The sequence below is a fragment of the Pristiophorus japonicus genome, chromosome 2 (assembly GCF_044704955.1).
Source record: "Pristiophorus japonicus isolate sPriJap1 chromosome 2, sPriJap1.hap1, whole genome shotgun sequence".
Lineage (NCBI taxonomy): Eukaryota > Metazoa > Chordata > Chondrichthyes > Pristiophoridae > Pristiophorus > Pristiophorus japonicus.
Genome location: NC_091978.1, coordinates 258,936,545 through 258,953,022, shown reverse-complemented (window position 1 = coordinate 258,953,022; position 16,478 = coordinate 258,936,545). Strand labels below are relative to the sequence as shown.

Here is a 16,478-nt window from a genome sequence, read left to right as displayed (position 1 = left end):
TCATGCAGATGAGCTTGGAGCAGTCAGAACAGGCCTCCTGCTTTTTGATTGGCCAGTTTTCTGTCAGAAGACATCATAAGATGATCAGTATTGGTCAGTCGATCTGAGTTAAACAGGGTAACACTAAGTGCTCATCGCACATGGCTGTGAACGAGAGCTATAAAATGAAAGGATTGCAAAACAAAATAACCAAGAACTTTGCTTTCATGTAGAATCTCTCCCCTCTAATAAGTGGCTGCATTTATTTTTGTTTCAGTCAATCCTTTATATATTAGTCATCGTTCACTGTGAAAAGCCTTGCTAAAAATGCCCACATGAATGCTTTCATTAAAATATTAATTTAATATAAATAATGTCAGTCTCTCAGGCTATGTCACCAACTACTAGTTAACTCTCGAAACAATTACTGTTCCAACTTTTAGATTATGTCTCCCCCACCCCCCTCATTAATTTCATAAGAGGATGTTTTAGACTTTCATATACATTTTTCAAAATTGAATGACTTATGCCACAGCTGTTCTTTTAAAACGACTGCTGCAGCTATCCCTCTCGTCACACACCAGCATCAATTAGTTCAAATATACGAATAGTTTAAATGTTGTATACCTTCACATATATTCTAAACTACGGGTAACCACAAAAGATGAAGTATTCTTTACACCCTATCAGGTGTTTCTCCTGTACATGAAACAGAAAACTACAGTAATAATAAAGTCCACTTCAATTACAACTTACATTTAAGAGAGAGCACCTTTAACATAGTAAAGCGTCCCAAGGTGCTTCACAGGTGTGTAACTAGACGAAAATTGACACCAAGCCAAAGGAGACGACATTGAAACAGGTTAACTCAAAGCTTGGTCAAAGAGGTAGATTTTAAGGAGCATCTTAAAAGGAGGAAAGAGCCAGAGAGGTTTAGGAAGGGAATTCCAGTGCTTGGTGCCTGGATAGTTGAAGGCACAGCCACCAATGGTGGGGTGAAGGAAATCAGGGATGCTGAAAGGCCCAGAGCTGGAGGAACACAAGAGGCCTTGAAGGGTTGCAAGACTAAAAGGAAGTTAGAGATAGGGAGGACTGTGGCCATGGAGGGATGTGAACACAAGGATAAAAATTTTAAATTCAAAGATTTGGTGGATAGAGAGTTAATGTAGATCAGCGAGCAGAACGACATGCTTAGTTCCAAGGTTGCTAATTTCACAAGAACACTCTCGGTTACAGATTTTTTTTTAAATCTTAAAACTGCAGGATTTTATTTCTGCTGAAAGACAGAAAGCCTACTTCCACAAACAGAGCCCTGGCAATGTTCTTCACCAAGGATGAATGACTCAAAATTCAAAAACACCCCTCCACCTTAAGTGAGAAACTAAGGTGTTTCTCATGAACAGAAGATCTCCTGGAATTCACTGCAGCTATAGTTTCAGGCACAGCACATGAACAACAGGTTTGTAATCAGTGAATGTGACGAGTGCAGGAACGAATATAGTGTATGGTAGGGGAGTGCTGGAATACAACAGAAACCACTCACACAATCTAAAACCAATACATGATGAAATTATCCATCTTTATCATTCATGAGAACATTATAATCATATGCAACGATCATGGCTTACACACAAGAGTAACAGCTTAGCAACAGTTATAATCATTGCAGTAACCAAGTTATTACAGGTTCGCATCAGGCTATAAAGCAAACTGAGTAGGAAGAGATCCTAAGGTCACTGTCTGGGTCTGCATCCTGGTCATGAGATTGCAAAAATGTTGGGTAACATCTTCATTTATTTTACCAGCCTGTGTTTGGTTTGGGACAGAACCATTATTTTTTTAACGCTCTGTAAGAACTTGTACCACAGCAGAAATAATGTCTACTCTCATAAACAAGAGGAAGATTTTTAAAAAACAGCTGATCTTAGTCACGTCAGATGACAGCATCTTCCAAACCTCCCCTAATACATGCCAAGTTCTATCCTACATCACTTCATATGAAAATCATTCCAACCCTCCCCTACATTGTTAGCAACACCTTCTTATATATACTAGGGTCAAGTATTTTCCCAAACATAGTGGTTGGAGGTTGTTACACAACGAAACATGTTTTTATTCTGTTTGCAAACCAAAATTCAGACAAAATTGGCTTCTTGCTTCAAACTCCAATTTTACTTGTTTACGCTAGCGATAGATGACACTGCATGATGCAAAAGATAAACATGCACAGGTTGATGAATGACCACATATGAAAATTCTTAATACTTAAGTATTTTGTGAAAAAGTGCTTAGCAACCCATTTTGTTCAGAGAGGGTGCAAGAGCCATTTTACATAATTTTCAAATCATAACATCGCACAATGATGCTTCAATGCATTTTATGCCTGAGTGTTTAGTTTATAAATAGAAAAACTTTTCCCAAACATTTCCACCCCACCCCCACCTAGCGAATTGAGGAGAGTGCCCCTTTTAAAGTCTGTGTGGACTAACCATACATCCAGAATTAAAATGAGATGTGGAAGGGCTCTGCTTCTGAAGGCATACACTCCACTTTTATTATACTGTATGTGCATAGGTTTATATGAAGGGAAACACATGTATGCTCTCATAAGTTTTAGCAACAGGCATAGAATGTCACAATGCTCTGGAAACAATTTTGCTTAAAGGAAAGTAGATTTTGCCACTCGGGTCAGATTTGTACCTAGACATAATCCATTATACTAGACTATTGCCCAACACCAGCTTGAGTTGAAATAGACCGTAATGCAACTATGAATATAAAATTCATAGACAAAGGTTATGTACAACTCTTCCAACACTTTGGCAACTCGTCAAGCAGTGTTACGTCATAGTAATTTTTGCTACCTTAGCCAGGGCAACCTTTCTGTGGGACTGGGAATGTAGTTCATATAAACTGCAATCATAAAATAGATTATCACGGATAAAAGCATAAATGGGCTGTTCACATTGGGCACAGAAGTGAAGAACATAGATACAAGCCCAACACCAGTGGGTTTGATATTTCAATGAGTATGTTTGCATCCCTCCACAGACAAACGCACTTTGGATACAAATACTGGTCTGACAATTAGTAAGACATGGAAAGTCAATATTTCTATTAGGGACGCTTACCTATTATAAACGTTTAAGTGTCGATCACTTCATTGCTTTATAAAGTCGTGCCTTTGATTCATTTTTGCACCGTTCTTGCATAAAATGGATCTGACGTGACTGCCTGCTTCAGCAGGTAGGGGGCGGTTCGCGCCTGGCTGTCTGCACGTGTTTCAATGTCTGCTCAAGGATTTTGTTGAAATTTGCAGTGAAATAAGATGGGTCCCATCAGATTTGGACTAATCAAAACATAGTCGAAAGAAGGCTGGTTTTAAGATTTACATCCCCAAGACCTGATCTTTATTATCCACCACAATGTAGCCGATATGATGCTCTGTCGGTGGATACAACTGCCTCTGGCTCTGCATGAAAGGATGGGAAGAGGTTCAGAAAGCCGGAAAATAATTGGTGAAAGGCAGACGATGAAGTAGCCAACCCAAGTGCTTGGTCCCCTCCGGCAATAGGTAGACCCCTCGCAATACAAGGGAAAGGGGGAGACAGAGGGAGGATTACAGTAGCAGTATCTGAACCCTTTTTAAAACGTGAAAGATACATTAAAAACAAATCTGGCGTATGATCGCGAAATACCACAGTGGGGCGGAGGAAAAATGCAAAGACATCTTTTCTGCAGCAAGTCTTGTAGATAAAACATCGCTCACCAGTTTTCCTGCATCCATTGAATGGCTTCTCTCTCGTTGAACTGTCTCTCGAATTCATATTCCTGTAGCGCCAGCACTGACATGCTGCCAGGTTGAATACTGTTTCTAACAAGTGCTGCTTGTGAGGAAGTTGTCCTCCGCCTCCCGCTCCCGCCCTGTGCACGCGCCGCTCTGATTGACGGATGGATTGTGCAGCGCGCGCGCGCGCTCGCTCGCTGCTTCTTCACTTCCTCCTCGCGCGGTCCTAGCGCCTGCTGCCTCAGTCGGCCTCCGCGCAGACCTGGCGCCACAGTCAGTACAGCCCGGCCTCCGCGCGGTCCTAGCGCCTGCTGCCTCAGTCGGCCTCCGCGCAGACCTGGCGCCACAGTCAGTACAGCCCGGCCTCCGCGCGATCCTAGCGCCTGCAGTTTCAGGTTGCCTCCGCGCAGTCCTGGCGCCACAGTCAGTACAGCCCGGCCTCCGCGCGGTCCTAGCGCCTGCCAAGTTTGTCGACCTCTGTGCAATCCTGGCGCCACAACTCCTTCAGCCACACCTCTTCATTTCTCCCTACAAACAGCTGGATTTCGTTTCTTTTTCAAAAGTTCGTTTTCATTTTCAAAATTTTTTTTTAAGTAAAAGTAATATTATCAAACTTTTGAATGTGTTATTAGTGTTCGGATTAGATTTAAGATAGTTGAGTGAGTATTTATAAAATTGATATTAAGGTGCTGATGAAATGCATTATGCTGCATAGAACAATTTTATTTCTGATTAAAATTTATTTTGCGCCTGACACCAAGCAATACCAATCAGAATGCTTAGATATCTCTGAATCAAAGAAAGATTTGCATTTATATAGCACTTTTCACAACCTCAGGACATCCCAAGGTGCTTTACGGCCATTGAAGTACTTTTGAAGTGTAGTCACTTCTGATATAAGAACATAAGAAATAGGAGCAGGAGTAGGCCATTCGGCCCCGCAAGTCTGCTCCGCCATTCAGTAAGATCGTGGCTGATCTTCTACCTCAACTACACTTTCCTGCACTATCACCATATCCTTTGATTTCCTTAATATCCAAAACTCTATCGATCTCTCTCTTGAATATACTCAATGACTGAGCCTCCACAGCCCTCTGGGGTAGAGAATTCCAAAGATTCACCACCCTCTGAGTGAAGAAATTTCTCCTCATCTCAGTCCTAAATGTCCAACCCCTTATTCTGAGACTGTGACTCCTGGTTCTAGACACCCCGGTCAGGGGAAACATCTTCCCTGCATCTACCCTGTTAAGCCCTCTAAGAATTTTGTATGTTTCAATGAGATCAACTCTCATTTTTCTAAACTCTAGAGAATATCATCATCATCATAGGCGGTCCCTCGAACGAGGATGACTTGCTTCCACACCAAAAGGGATGAGTTTGCAGATGTTTCAATGAAGGACCCGATATTCCAGTCCTGAATCCCAGGGACGGAAGATGCCTGTGCGTGGCTTTTCTTAACGTGTGGTGACAGTTGCACATCAGCCACCACACAGGCTTGACAGAGCTAGGCCTTTATCCAGTGGCAAGGGTTAACCAGGACGACTGGAGACCTGCTCTGCTAGAGAATTCTCTTCTAGAGAATATAGGCCTCGTCTGTCAGCTGTGGCTTAGTAGCTAGCACCCTCGCCTATGAGTCAGAAGATTGTGGGTTCAAGTCCCACTCCAGGATTTGAGCACAAAAATCTAGGCTGACACTCCAGTGCAGTGCTGAGGAAGTGCTGCATTGTCAGAGGTGCCATCTTTCAAATGTGATGTTAAACCGAGGCCCTGTCTGCTCTTTCAAGTGGACGTAAAAGATCCCGCGGCACTATTTCGAAGAAGAGCTGAGGAGTTATCAGCAGTGTCCTGACCAATATTTATTCCTCAATAAACATAACAAAAACAGATTATCTGGTCACTATCAGATTGCTGTTTGTTGGAGCCTGCTGTGCACAAATTGGCTGCTGCATTTCCCACATTGCAATAGTGACTACACTACAAAAAATATTTCATTGGCTGTAAAGCACTTTGAGACGTCCGGTGGTCATGAAAAGCACTATATAAATGCAAGTCTTTCTTTCCTTCTAGTCTACTCAACCTCTCTTCAAAGGACAATCCTCCCATTCCAGGAATCAGTCTTGAGAACCTTTGTTGCACTCCCTCGATGGCAAGTACATCCTTCCTAAGGAAAGTAGACCAAAACTGTACACAATACTCCTGGTGTGGTCTCACCAGGGCCCTATATAATTGCAGTAAGACGTCTTTACTCTTATACTCAAATCCCCATGTAATATAGACCAACATGATATTTGCTTTGTTAATTACTTGCTGTACTTGCATATTAACATTCAGTGATTCGTGAACAAGGACACCCAGGTTCCTCTGAACACCAACATTTCCCAATCTCACACCATTTAGAAAATACTCTGCTTTTCTATTTTCCTACCAAAGTGCATAACTTCACATTTCTCCACATTATACTCCATTTGCCATGTTCTTGCCCACTCACTTAGTCTGTCTAGATCCCCTTGAAGCCTCTTTGCATCCTCCTCACAACTTACATTCCCACCTAGCTTTGTCATAACATAAGAAACAGGTCAAATGTTTGCACAGCAAGATCCCACGATCAGCAATGTGATAATGACCAGATAACTTACTTTTAGATTTTGGTTGAAGGATAAATATTGACCAGATAGAACTCCCCTGCTGTTCCTAGAAATAGTGGTCTGTAAAATGCGGTCGGAGGCTTGCATCCAAACAGCAAGAAAACTATATACTTACCTTATGGCTCCAGAGCTTCGGATTCTTGTGGCATACGCCTGCGTGTGGACTCCTGGGGTGCATGCGGTTCACAAACATCACTGGGATCACGTGGACCAAGCCAACCAATGACAAAGAGGGATTCCTATGATGCTTATGGTGATTCTATTTACATACGGAATCCCCATAAACATAATAGAAATCACCTAAAAACCACAATTTCACAACACTTTAATAAAATTAAATAATCACAGGTTCAAGATTAATTAAATAACCTTTAGTTAAACATTCAAAATAAAATTGTAATTAAAAAAATGTAAACATTTTTAAACGAGACAAAACTAGCCTAAATTAATTTTAAATGAAAGTGAATGTTAAATCATTTCCAAAAAAGTATTGTAACATTTATATTAACCTTACACTGGTAAAAGAAGGCATTATGCCTGCTTTTACCAGGTGTAAAAGTTTGGTGGGTATTCAAAGTGAATTTTCAACGGATTCAGACGTTTTGTCAAGGCGAACCTTGACAGATCTCAAGTTCCAGGTTTTCATGCATTCACATTGCATACGGAAACCCGGAACTTGCGGGGCATTTACGACAGCGTATGTATGCCGTTATAGGCCCTGTAAAATCTGGGCCAAGATCCTGCCGATCTTTTACGCCCATCTGAGAGGTCTCAATTTAATGTCTCATCTGAAAGACAATAGGGCTGCCTACTCTGGTTGGCCGTTTCCCTGTAGGTTTTGTTACATGAGCACCCTGCCCCCACACTCCTGCCATTGGTCGCCTGACATGTCCATCCTCACGGTGCACAACCTTACCCAGGCAATTGGAAAGTGAGCAGATTCACCATTACCCGATTGGCTGATTCTTGACTGTCAATTAAACAGCCTTTTATCCCAATCTCTGATATTTTTATAACTAATAAACAAAATTGTTCAAAGAAAATGAAAAAAACGCACAATTTTCTTTCTCCCAGGTTTTAGCTCGCAGCAGTGTTCAGGAGATCAATCTTAACTTTGTGGATTGCACATACAAAAAATTAATGCAACCAGATAAAAGCAGAGAGTAATTGTTCTGCACTGTACTGTCACTGCAGGGAGATGATTGTCTGGGACATTGGCTGAAAGGTATGATTCTGTGAGTATGTCAGGCTGTTGCTTGATGAGTTTGTGGGACAGCTCTCCCAGTTTTCAGGCAAGTCCCCAGAGGTTAGTAAGTAGAAATTTACAGGGTCAACTGGGCCGGGTGTGCTGTTGTTGTGTCTGAAGCCGGTGCCGAGGTCGATGCCGGTATCCATCCGATTTTATTCTTATTATTGTTTCTTGTAACGGTTTGTTACAACTGAGTGGCTTGCTAGGCCATTTCAGAGGGCAGTTGACTCAACCACATTGCAGTGGGTCTGGAGTCACATATAAGGACAGCAGCTTTCCTTCTCTCAAGGACGATAGTGAACCAGATGGGTTTTTATGACAATCAGTTTCATAATCACCATTACTGACCAGATTTATTTAACTAACTAAATATAATTTCCACAGTTATCGTGTTGGGATTTGGACTCAAGTCTCTGGATTATTAGTCCAGGCCTCTGGATTGTTAGTCCCGTAACTTAACCACTATGCTACGAAGACGCATCGCAAGCTAGCACTAAACGTTTACATGGGTTATACAGAACAAGTAGTTTGTTGGAACATAACAGATTTCTGGCTTTCTCAAAAGCAGTCTCTTGTGATTTCCCCCATACCCAGACATCTCCCTTGCGTAGCAACATGTGTAGAGGTTCTAGCAAGGTGGTTAACCCAGGTAGGAAATGACCAATATAATTGAGGAGTCCCAGGACGACTGCAGCTTCAACACGTTCTGTGGTATCGGCGCGATCTTGATGGCCTCCGTCTTGGCGTCGGTGGGTCTGATGCCATCTGCTGCGATTCTTCTCCTTAAGAAGTCGACCTCTGGCGCCAGGAAAACACACTTCGAGCATTTCAACCTGAGTCCGACACGATCTAGCTGACTTAAAACCTCTTCCAAATTCTGCAAGTGTTCGATGGTGTCCCAACCTGTGATCAATATGTCGTCCTGGAAAACCACGGTGCGCGGAACCGATTTTAGCAGACTTTCCATGTTCCTTTGAAAAATAGCCGCGGCCGATCGAATCCCAAACGGGCATCTATTGTAGATGAACAGACCTTTGTGAGTGTTGATGCAGGTGAGGCCTTTTGAAGATTCCGCCAGCTCCTGCATCTTGTAGGCTGAGGTCAGGTCTAACTTGGTGGACGTCTTCCCTCCTGCCAGCGTCGCAAATAGGCCGTCTGCCTTGGGTAACAGATTCTGGTCCTGCAGCAAAAAACGGTTAATCGTTACTTTATAGTCCCCACAAATTCTGACTGTGCCATCACCCTTGAGAACCGGAACAATCGGACTGGCCTGCTCGTTGAACTCAACCGGCGTGATGATGCCCTCTCATTGCAGCCTGTCTAACTCGATCTCCACTTTCTCTCGCACATGTATGGCATCGCACGTGCCTTGTGGTGGATGGGTCGTGTACCGGTAACCATGTGGATCTGCACCTTCGACCCAGAGAAATTTCCAATGCCTGGCTCAAACAATGACAAGAACTTGCTCATAACCTGGGCACATGAGGCATCGTCAACGGACAAAAGCGCTCGGATGTCGTCCCAGTTCCAGCGGATTTTTCCCAGCCAGCTTCTGCTGAACAGTGTGGGCCATCTCCTGGTACAAACCATAATGGTAGTTCGTGCACCGCTCCATCATAGAAGACTTTTACTGCTGCTCTGCCAATTACAGTCATCAGCTCTTTAGTGTAAGTTCTCAGCTTGGTATGAATAGGGCTCAGCTTGGGCCTTTGTGCCTTGTTGCACCACAGCCTCTCGAAGGCCTTTTTGCTCAAGATAGACTGACTCGCACCTGTGTCCAATTCCATGGATACTGGAATTCCGTTCAGCTCAACTTTTAACATGATCGGTAGACATTTCGTGGTGAAGGTGTGTACCCCGTACACTTCGGCCTCCCCGGTTCGAGTCTCTAGTTCAGTTTGATCCGCCATGGCTCAGTCTTCCTCTGCAATGTGGTGGTTTGCAGGGTTTGCAGCTCGTCTGCACATTTGCTGGAGGTGTCCCATTGTTCCACAGCCTTTGCACGCAGTGTTTGAAGTGACATTGATGGGCTCGATGATCACCTCTTACATAGAAACATAGAAACATAGAAAATAGGAGCAGTAGTAGGCCAATCAGCCCTTCGAGTGTGCACCGCCATTCAATACGATCATGGCTGATCCTCTATCTCAACACCATATTTCCGCTTTTCCCCCATACCCCTTGATGTCATTTTTGTCTAGAAATCTATCTGTCTCCCTCTTAAATATATTCAGTGACTTGGCCTCCACAGCCTTTTGTGGTAGAGAATTCTACAAGTTCACCACCCTCTAAGTGAAAAAATTTCTCCTCATCTTTGTCCTAAATTTCCTACCCCGTATCCTGAGACTGTGACCCCTTGTTCTAGACTTCCCAGCCAGGGGAAACATCCTCCCCGCATCCAGTCTATCCAACCCCGTCAGAATTTTATTTGTTTCAATGAGATCCCCTCTCATTCTTCTAAACTCTAGTGAATACAGGCCTAGTCGACCCAATGTCTCCTCATACGACAGTCCTACCATCCCAGAAATCAGTCTGGTGAACCTTCGCTGCACTCCCTCTATGGCAAGTATATACTTTTTTAGGTAAGGAGACCAAAACTGCACACAATACTCCAGGTGCGGTCTCACCAAGGCCCTGTATAACTGTAGTAAGACATCCTTGCTCCAGTACTCAAATCCTCTTGCAATGAAGGCCAACATACCATTTGCCTTCCTAACTGCTTGCTGCACCTGCATGTTTGCTTTCAATGACTGGTGTACAAGGATACCCAGATCCCTCTGTACATCGACACTTCCTAAGCCATCATCATTAAATAATACTTTGGGCTAGACTTTCCATTATTGTGCAGATCGTCCAAAAATGGGCGTTATTTCCAGCGTTGGTGTTTATTATGGGTTTTGAGATCGCCGGATTATCGCCCATTTTCAAAACCCCACTTTCCACTTTATAAAATGGGTGTTACCGAGAGCGATGTTAAATTGGCATTAGCGGTAAATTTTTTGACCTTCTGCCACAAAATATCGCCATCCATAGCAACGCCATGGCAACGGCTGTTTCCCGCATTTTGAGGAGGTTTAGGGTCATCAATACGTGCGCAGAAGAGGAGAGAGACAGAGGGAGCAGAGAGGAACTGAAAGCGTGTGTGGATGTGTTGTCTGGTTGGTTGGCTGTTGTAGGAGATAGGAAAGAGATTTAGCAGCAGTAAAAATAATTCAGAGCACAATAACGTTGTTTGCACGGAAATTTTGGCAAAAAAAATATAATTAAAATGAAAGGCATGGAGGAGGAGACCCAGCACGCTGTGGAGACTGAGGATGCTGGCGAGAACAGTGAGGTGGGAGAGAACCTAGGTGGGAGGACGAAATCGAGCTCGGAGATTCTCCGATGAGTCAAATGCTTCCCTCCTGCAGGAGGTGGAGTCACATTGAGATCAATTGACCCAGGGTGGGCGTGGAAAGCCCACCCCAAAGATTTACCAGAAGATATGGGCCGACATAGCCGACCGAGGTGGTTTCGTCAGCGACGAATGAGGTACGTGAGGGCAACCAGTGCCACAAGTTCCGCCAGAGTAAGTATTACATTTATTTACATTTACTTACAAAGAACAAAAGAACATAAGAAATAGGAGCAGGAGTAGGCCATACGGCCCCTCGAGCCTGCTCCGCCATTCAATAAGATCATGGCTGATCTGATCATGGACTCAGCTCCACGTCCTTGCCCACTCCCCATAACCCCTTGTCCCCTTATCGTTTAAGAAACTGTCTATGTCTGTCTTAAATTTATTCAATGTCCCAGTTTCCACAGCTCTCTGAGGCAGCAAATTCCACAGATTTACAACCCTCTGAGAGAAGAAATTTCTCCTCATCTCAGTTTTAAATGGGCGGCCCCTTATTCTAAGATCATGCCCTCTAGTTCTACTCTTCCTCATCAGTGGAAACATCTTCTCTGCAGCCACTTTGTCAAGTCCCCCTCATAATTTTGTACGTTTTGATAAGATCACTTCTCATTCTTCTGAATTCCAATAAGTAGAGGTCCAACCTACTCAACCTTTCCTCATGTCAACCCTCTCATCTCCGGAATCAACCTAGTGAACCTTCTCTGAATTGCCTCCAAAGTAAGTATATCCTTTCATAAATATGGAAACCAAAACTGCACGCAGTATTCCAGGTGTGGCCTCACCAATACCCTGTATAGCTACAGCAAGATTTCCCTACTTTTATACGCCATCCCCTTTGTAATAAAGGCCAAGATTCCATTGGCCTTCCTGATCACTTGCTGTACCTGCATACTATCCTTTTGTGTTTCATGCACAAGTACCCCCAGGTCCCGTTGTACTGCAGCACTTTGCAATCTTTCTCCATTTAAATAATAACTTGCTCTTTGATTTTTTTCTGCCAAAGTGCATGACCTCACACTTTCCAACATTATACTCCATCTGCCAAATTTTTGCCCACTCACTTAGCCTGTCTATGTCCTTTTGCAGATTCTTTGTGTCCTCCTCACACTTTTCCTCCCATCTTTATATCGTCAGCACACTTGGCTACATTATACTCAGTCCCTTCTTAGAAGTTGATTCTTAGATTGTACATAGTTGGCTTTCCAGCACTCCACTAGTTACTGATTGCCAATCAGAGAAAGAACCATTTATCCCGACTCTCTGTTTTCTGTTAGTTAGCCAATCCTCTATCCATGCTAATATATTACCCCCAACCCCATGAACTTTTATCTTGTGCAGTAACCTTTTATGTGGCACCTTGTCAAATGCCTTTTGGAAGTCCAAATACACCACATCTACTGGTTCCTCTTTATCCACCCTGTTCGTTACATCCTCAAAGAATTCCAGCAAATTTGTCAAACATGACTTCCCCTTCATAAATCCATGCTGACTCTGCCTGACTGACTTTTGCTTTTCCAAATGTCCTGCTCCTGCTCCTTTAATAATGGACTCCAATATTTTCCCAACCACAGATGTTAGGCTAACTGGTCTATAGTTTCCTGCTTTTTGTCTGCCTCCTTTTTTAAATAGGGCATTATTTTTGCAGTTTTCCAATCTGCTGGGACCTCCCCAGAATCCAGGGAATTTTGGTAAATTACAACCAATGCATCCACAATCCCTGCCACTACTTCTCTTAAGACTCTAGGATGCAAGCCATCAGGTCCAGGGGATTTATCTTCCTTTAGTCCCATTATCATACTGAGTACCACCTCCTTAGTGATTGTGATTGTGTTAAGTTCCTCCCCCCCCTACAGCCCCTTGACTATCCACTGTTGGAATATTGTTAGTGTCCTCTACCGTAAAGACTGATACAAAATATTTGTTCAGAGTTTCTGCCATCTCCATGTTCTCCATTACTAATTCCCCGGTCTCGTCCTCTAAGGGACCAACATTTACTTTAGCCACTCTTTTCCTTTTTATATAGCTATAGAAACTCTTGCTGTCTGTTTTTATAATTTGTGCTAGTTTACTTTCATAGTCTATCTTCCCTTTCTTAATCATTTTTTTAGTCATTCTTTGCTGGCTTTTAAAAGTTTCCCAGTCTTCTGTCCTCCCACTAGTTTTGGCCACTTTGTATGCCCTTGTTTTTAATTGGATACCATCCTTTATTTCTTTTGTTAGCCACGGATGGCTATCTTTTCTCTTACACCCTTTCCTCCTCACTGGAATATATTTTTATTGAGAGCTGTGAAATATCTCCTTAAATGTACACCACTGTTCATCAACCGACCTACACTTTAATCTACTTTCCCAGTGCACTTTAGCCAACTCCGTCCTCATACCTTCATAGTCTCCTTTATTTAAGCTTTGTACGCTGGTTAGAGATCCAACTTTCTCCCCTCCATCTGAATTTGAAATTCACTCATGCTATGATTACTCATTCCAAGGGAATCCTTTACTAGCAGATTGTTTATTAATCCTGTCTTATTACACAGGACCAGATCAAGATAGCCTGCCCCCTGGTTGGTTCCGTTACATACTGCTCAAGGAACCCATCCCTTATGCACTCTATGAACTCCTCCTCAAGGCTACCCTGACCAATTCGATTTGTCCAATCAATATGGAGGTTATATATTTATATAATTTGAGTTGTAAGTGTAATGAGTGATTAAAGTCAGATGTGATGTCTTGCACTTATACCGGGAATATATGACTCAAAGCCTGCATTTACAGTGTACGTGTTTAGGTTAATAATGATAATTATCATTATAATCACGGTTATGTGTTTTATCAGTCTCTTTGACAGTACTAGCAATGATCTCATACCAAGTCGTGCTGTTGTTACCTTTTGCAGAAGAAGCGTTCAAAGAATAGGGCCGAGCAGCGGTGCACGGGTTGGGGGCCACCAGTCATCAGCTGACAGACATCGAGGAGTGTGTGCTGGCACCAGTGGGGAGCCACCCCCGGTCGGCCACACAAGCAGCAGCAGAACCTGATGTGATGCACGTGAATAAATATTCTTCATTGCATGATGTAAAGTCAATAGATGCCACACCCACTCATATCCGAACAATAATATATGATAGATGATTGATAAAAGTGTGATCTAAATAATGATGGTGTAATGAAAATCATTGTAATGCAGAATTTGGTCATGGTCATGAAATGTGATGTCTGTGATGATTTTAATAGCGGTAGTGCTTTTGTCGTGCATATGCTGTGTGTAGCGTTTGAATCACCTTGTGACCCTAGCTCCCCATTCTGCTCTAATAACCTCATTTATGTTTTGGAGCTCAGCCAGCAGTGCAGCCCCATGCAACACCACCGAGCCAAGAAGCTGGAGGTCCGGCGGATTGTCAGTCTGGTGCTGAAGAGTCCCGAATCTCACCCGTGTCCACTGATAAAGTGCCGACTTTGAGGAGCCTGCATCGACAAGCTCCTTCATCTATAAAACCCAGATGACATCTAGTGCTCCTGCAGCCATGTCCTCCTCCACCGGGCCCAAGCACCTTGCCGCAGGGCACCCCAAGTGTCTCTATGGTGGCGCGGACCCCGCGGAGGTTCGACACAATCAGCAGATCCTACAGACAATGGGGGGTATATCCATACAGCTGGCCAGCATGTCCAACACCATGACCGAGTATGTGCCATAGATGGCGGGTGCCCTGGAGCTGATAGCCAGGAACACTGATGCCAGAGGGCTACCAGTGTTCCTGGAGCACGGCATTGCACCCCAAGGTGCCGCACCCCCATTGACAATGACACATGCGAGCCAGGAGGAAGATCTTGCTTCTGGCTCAGAGGATGTTCCCTCCTCAGGACCGTCCTCTTCAGTATCTGGCCAACCAGCAGTTCTGCCGTCATCCCCCCCCAATGAAGCAGCCCCTGAGGAGCAGTTCGGCAAGGCGGCTTGGAGTCAGGAGGGGAAGCGGTGGGGGGTGGGGAATGAAAGTGAGGTGCATGGCCGCAGGAGTTGTATTGGTCACAGTATTTTTATGTTGTTTTTGCTATTTTGTTGGGAGGTTTGGGTGAAGTGGGGTGGGGGGTACCTTGTTTTTTTCATTTATGTTCTATGTTTATGAAGTTTTGTTGGAAATGGGAAAAATGTAATGAATGATATAAATGTTATAAATTTGTTGTGGGGTGGGGTGGGGTGTTTTTTACAGTTATAATTATGATTTTTTACAAATGTTCTCATTAAATGTTTTTTATTTCACATAACCTTGTGGCGCATTGTTTCAGATAGCTGCACCGTTAAACACTGGTGATTCCTTAACATGAAAGAGGATAATTCAACGTCACTTGAATCAACTTAAATTTTAACTTTCACCAAGATAATACACACCATTCATTTATGAACTACAGACACAGCAGTCTTGTAGCTTTGTAAATACCACCAACGTTATTTCAAGCAAAGCGCTCATTTATGAGCTGCTGATGTAAGAGTCTTACAGCTATGTAGCCACCACAGGCCATTTCCTGTGGTCTAAAGAGGAGCAGAGGCATGATTTCAGCATCAGCCCGATTGTCTGCCCCGAGGTCAGCATCCAACTCCTCGTCCTCCTCTTCCTCTCTCTCCTGAGGTGGACCGGCTGTCATGTATGTAACCACAATGTAACACCACTGTATTCCTGTATACACTCAACCGAGATGAATGCCTTGACCACAAGGGGTGAACTTGTGGGAGACACTCCTTACCTGATCACACAGGTATAAAAAGGGAGGTCCCACGCAGAGTCATCGTCTTTGGAGTCCTGTGAATAAAGAGTTAAGATCACAGAGTGACCTTGTCTCCAGAATGTGCCTCATGTGGTTTCATACTGTAGAGTAAGGACTTTACATTGGCGACGAGAAATGGGAATTCACGACCCACGAGAATGGCCACCGGTAGCACAGAGGAACGGTACTGTGTTGGGGAAGACTGGGACGATTTTGTCAAGAGGCTTCAGCAAAGCTTCATTACGAAAGAATGGCTGGGGGATGCAGCGGCTGACAAGCGAAGGGCTCACCTTTTGATCAGCTACGGACCAAAGACTTACGCACTCATGAAGGACTTACTAGCACCCGAAAAGCCGGCGGACAAAACCTTTGAAGAACTTAGCAAATTGATCGGGGAGCACCTCAAACCGGCGAGTAGCGGACCTCCGGCGTTTGGCAGCCTCTGTAAGTTCACAGACGCCTGCAGGGGGGAGATGCTAAGGGACTTCTTTATCGAGGGCATTGGTCATGCGGGAATTTTATGCAAATTAATTGAGACCAAAGATTTGACCTTGGAAGCGGCGGCATTGATAGCTCAAACTTTCATGGCGGGGAGGAAGAGATGAAAATAATATACGCGCGCAAGTCTGCCTCTAACACGGCGATGGATCAGAGAGTCAACAT

The 16,478-nt window shown here is 43.8% G+C and overlaps 1 protein-coding gene across 2 annotated transcripts in view; it reads right to left on the bottom strand.

Annotated features, from left to right (window-relative positions):
* Positions 1-3,900, bottom strand: part of elovl6 (ELOVL fatty acid elongase 6) — a 208,445-nt gene extending 204,545 nt beyond the window's left edge. The window contains exon 1 of one of the 2 annotated variants that reach the window (XM_070871267.1): positions 3,749-3,900. In XM_070871267.1, coding sequence (XP_070727368.1) covers positions 3,749-3,831 — 83 coding nt within the window. In that variant the 5' untranslated portion in view covers positions 3,832-3,900. Of the gene's footprint in view, positions 1-3,110; positions 3,165-3,748 lie in introns of those variants that run through there. The other variant, XM_070871278.1, reaches the window with a different exon arrangement.
* Positions 3,901-16,478: the final 12,578 nt, after the last annotated feature.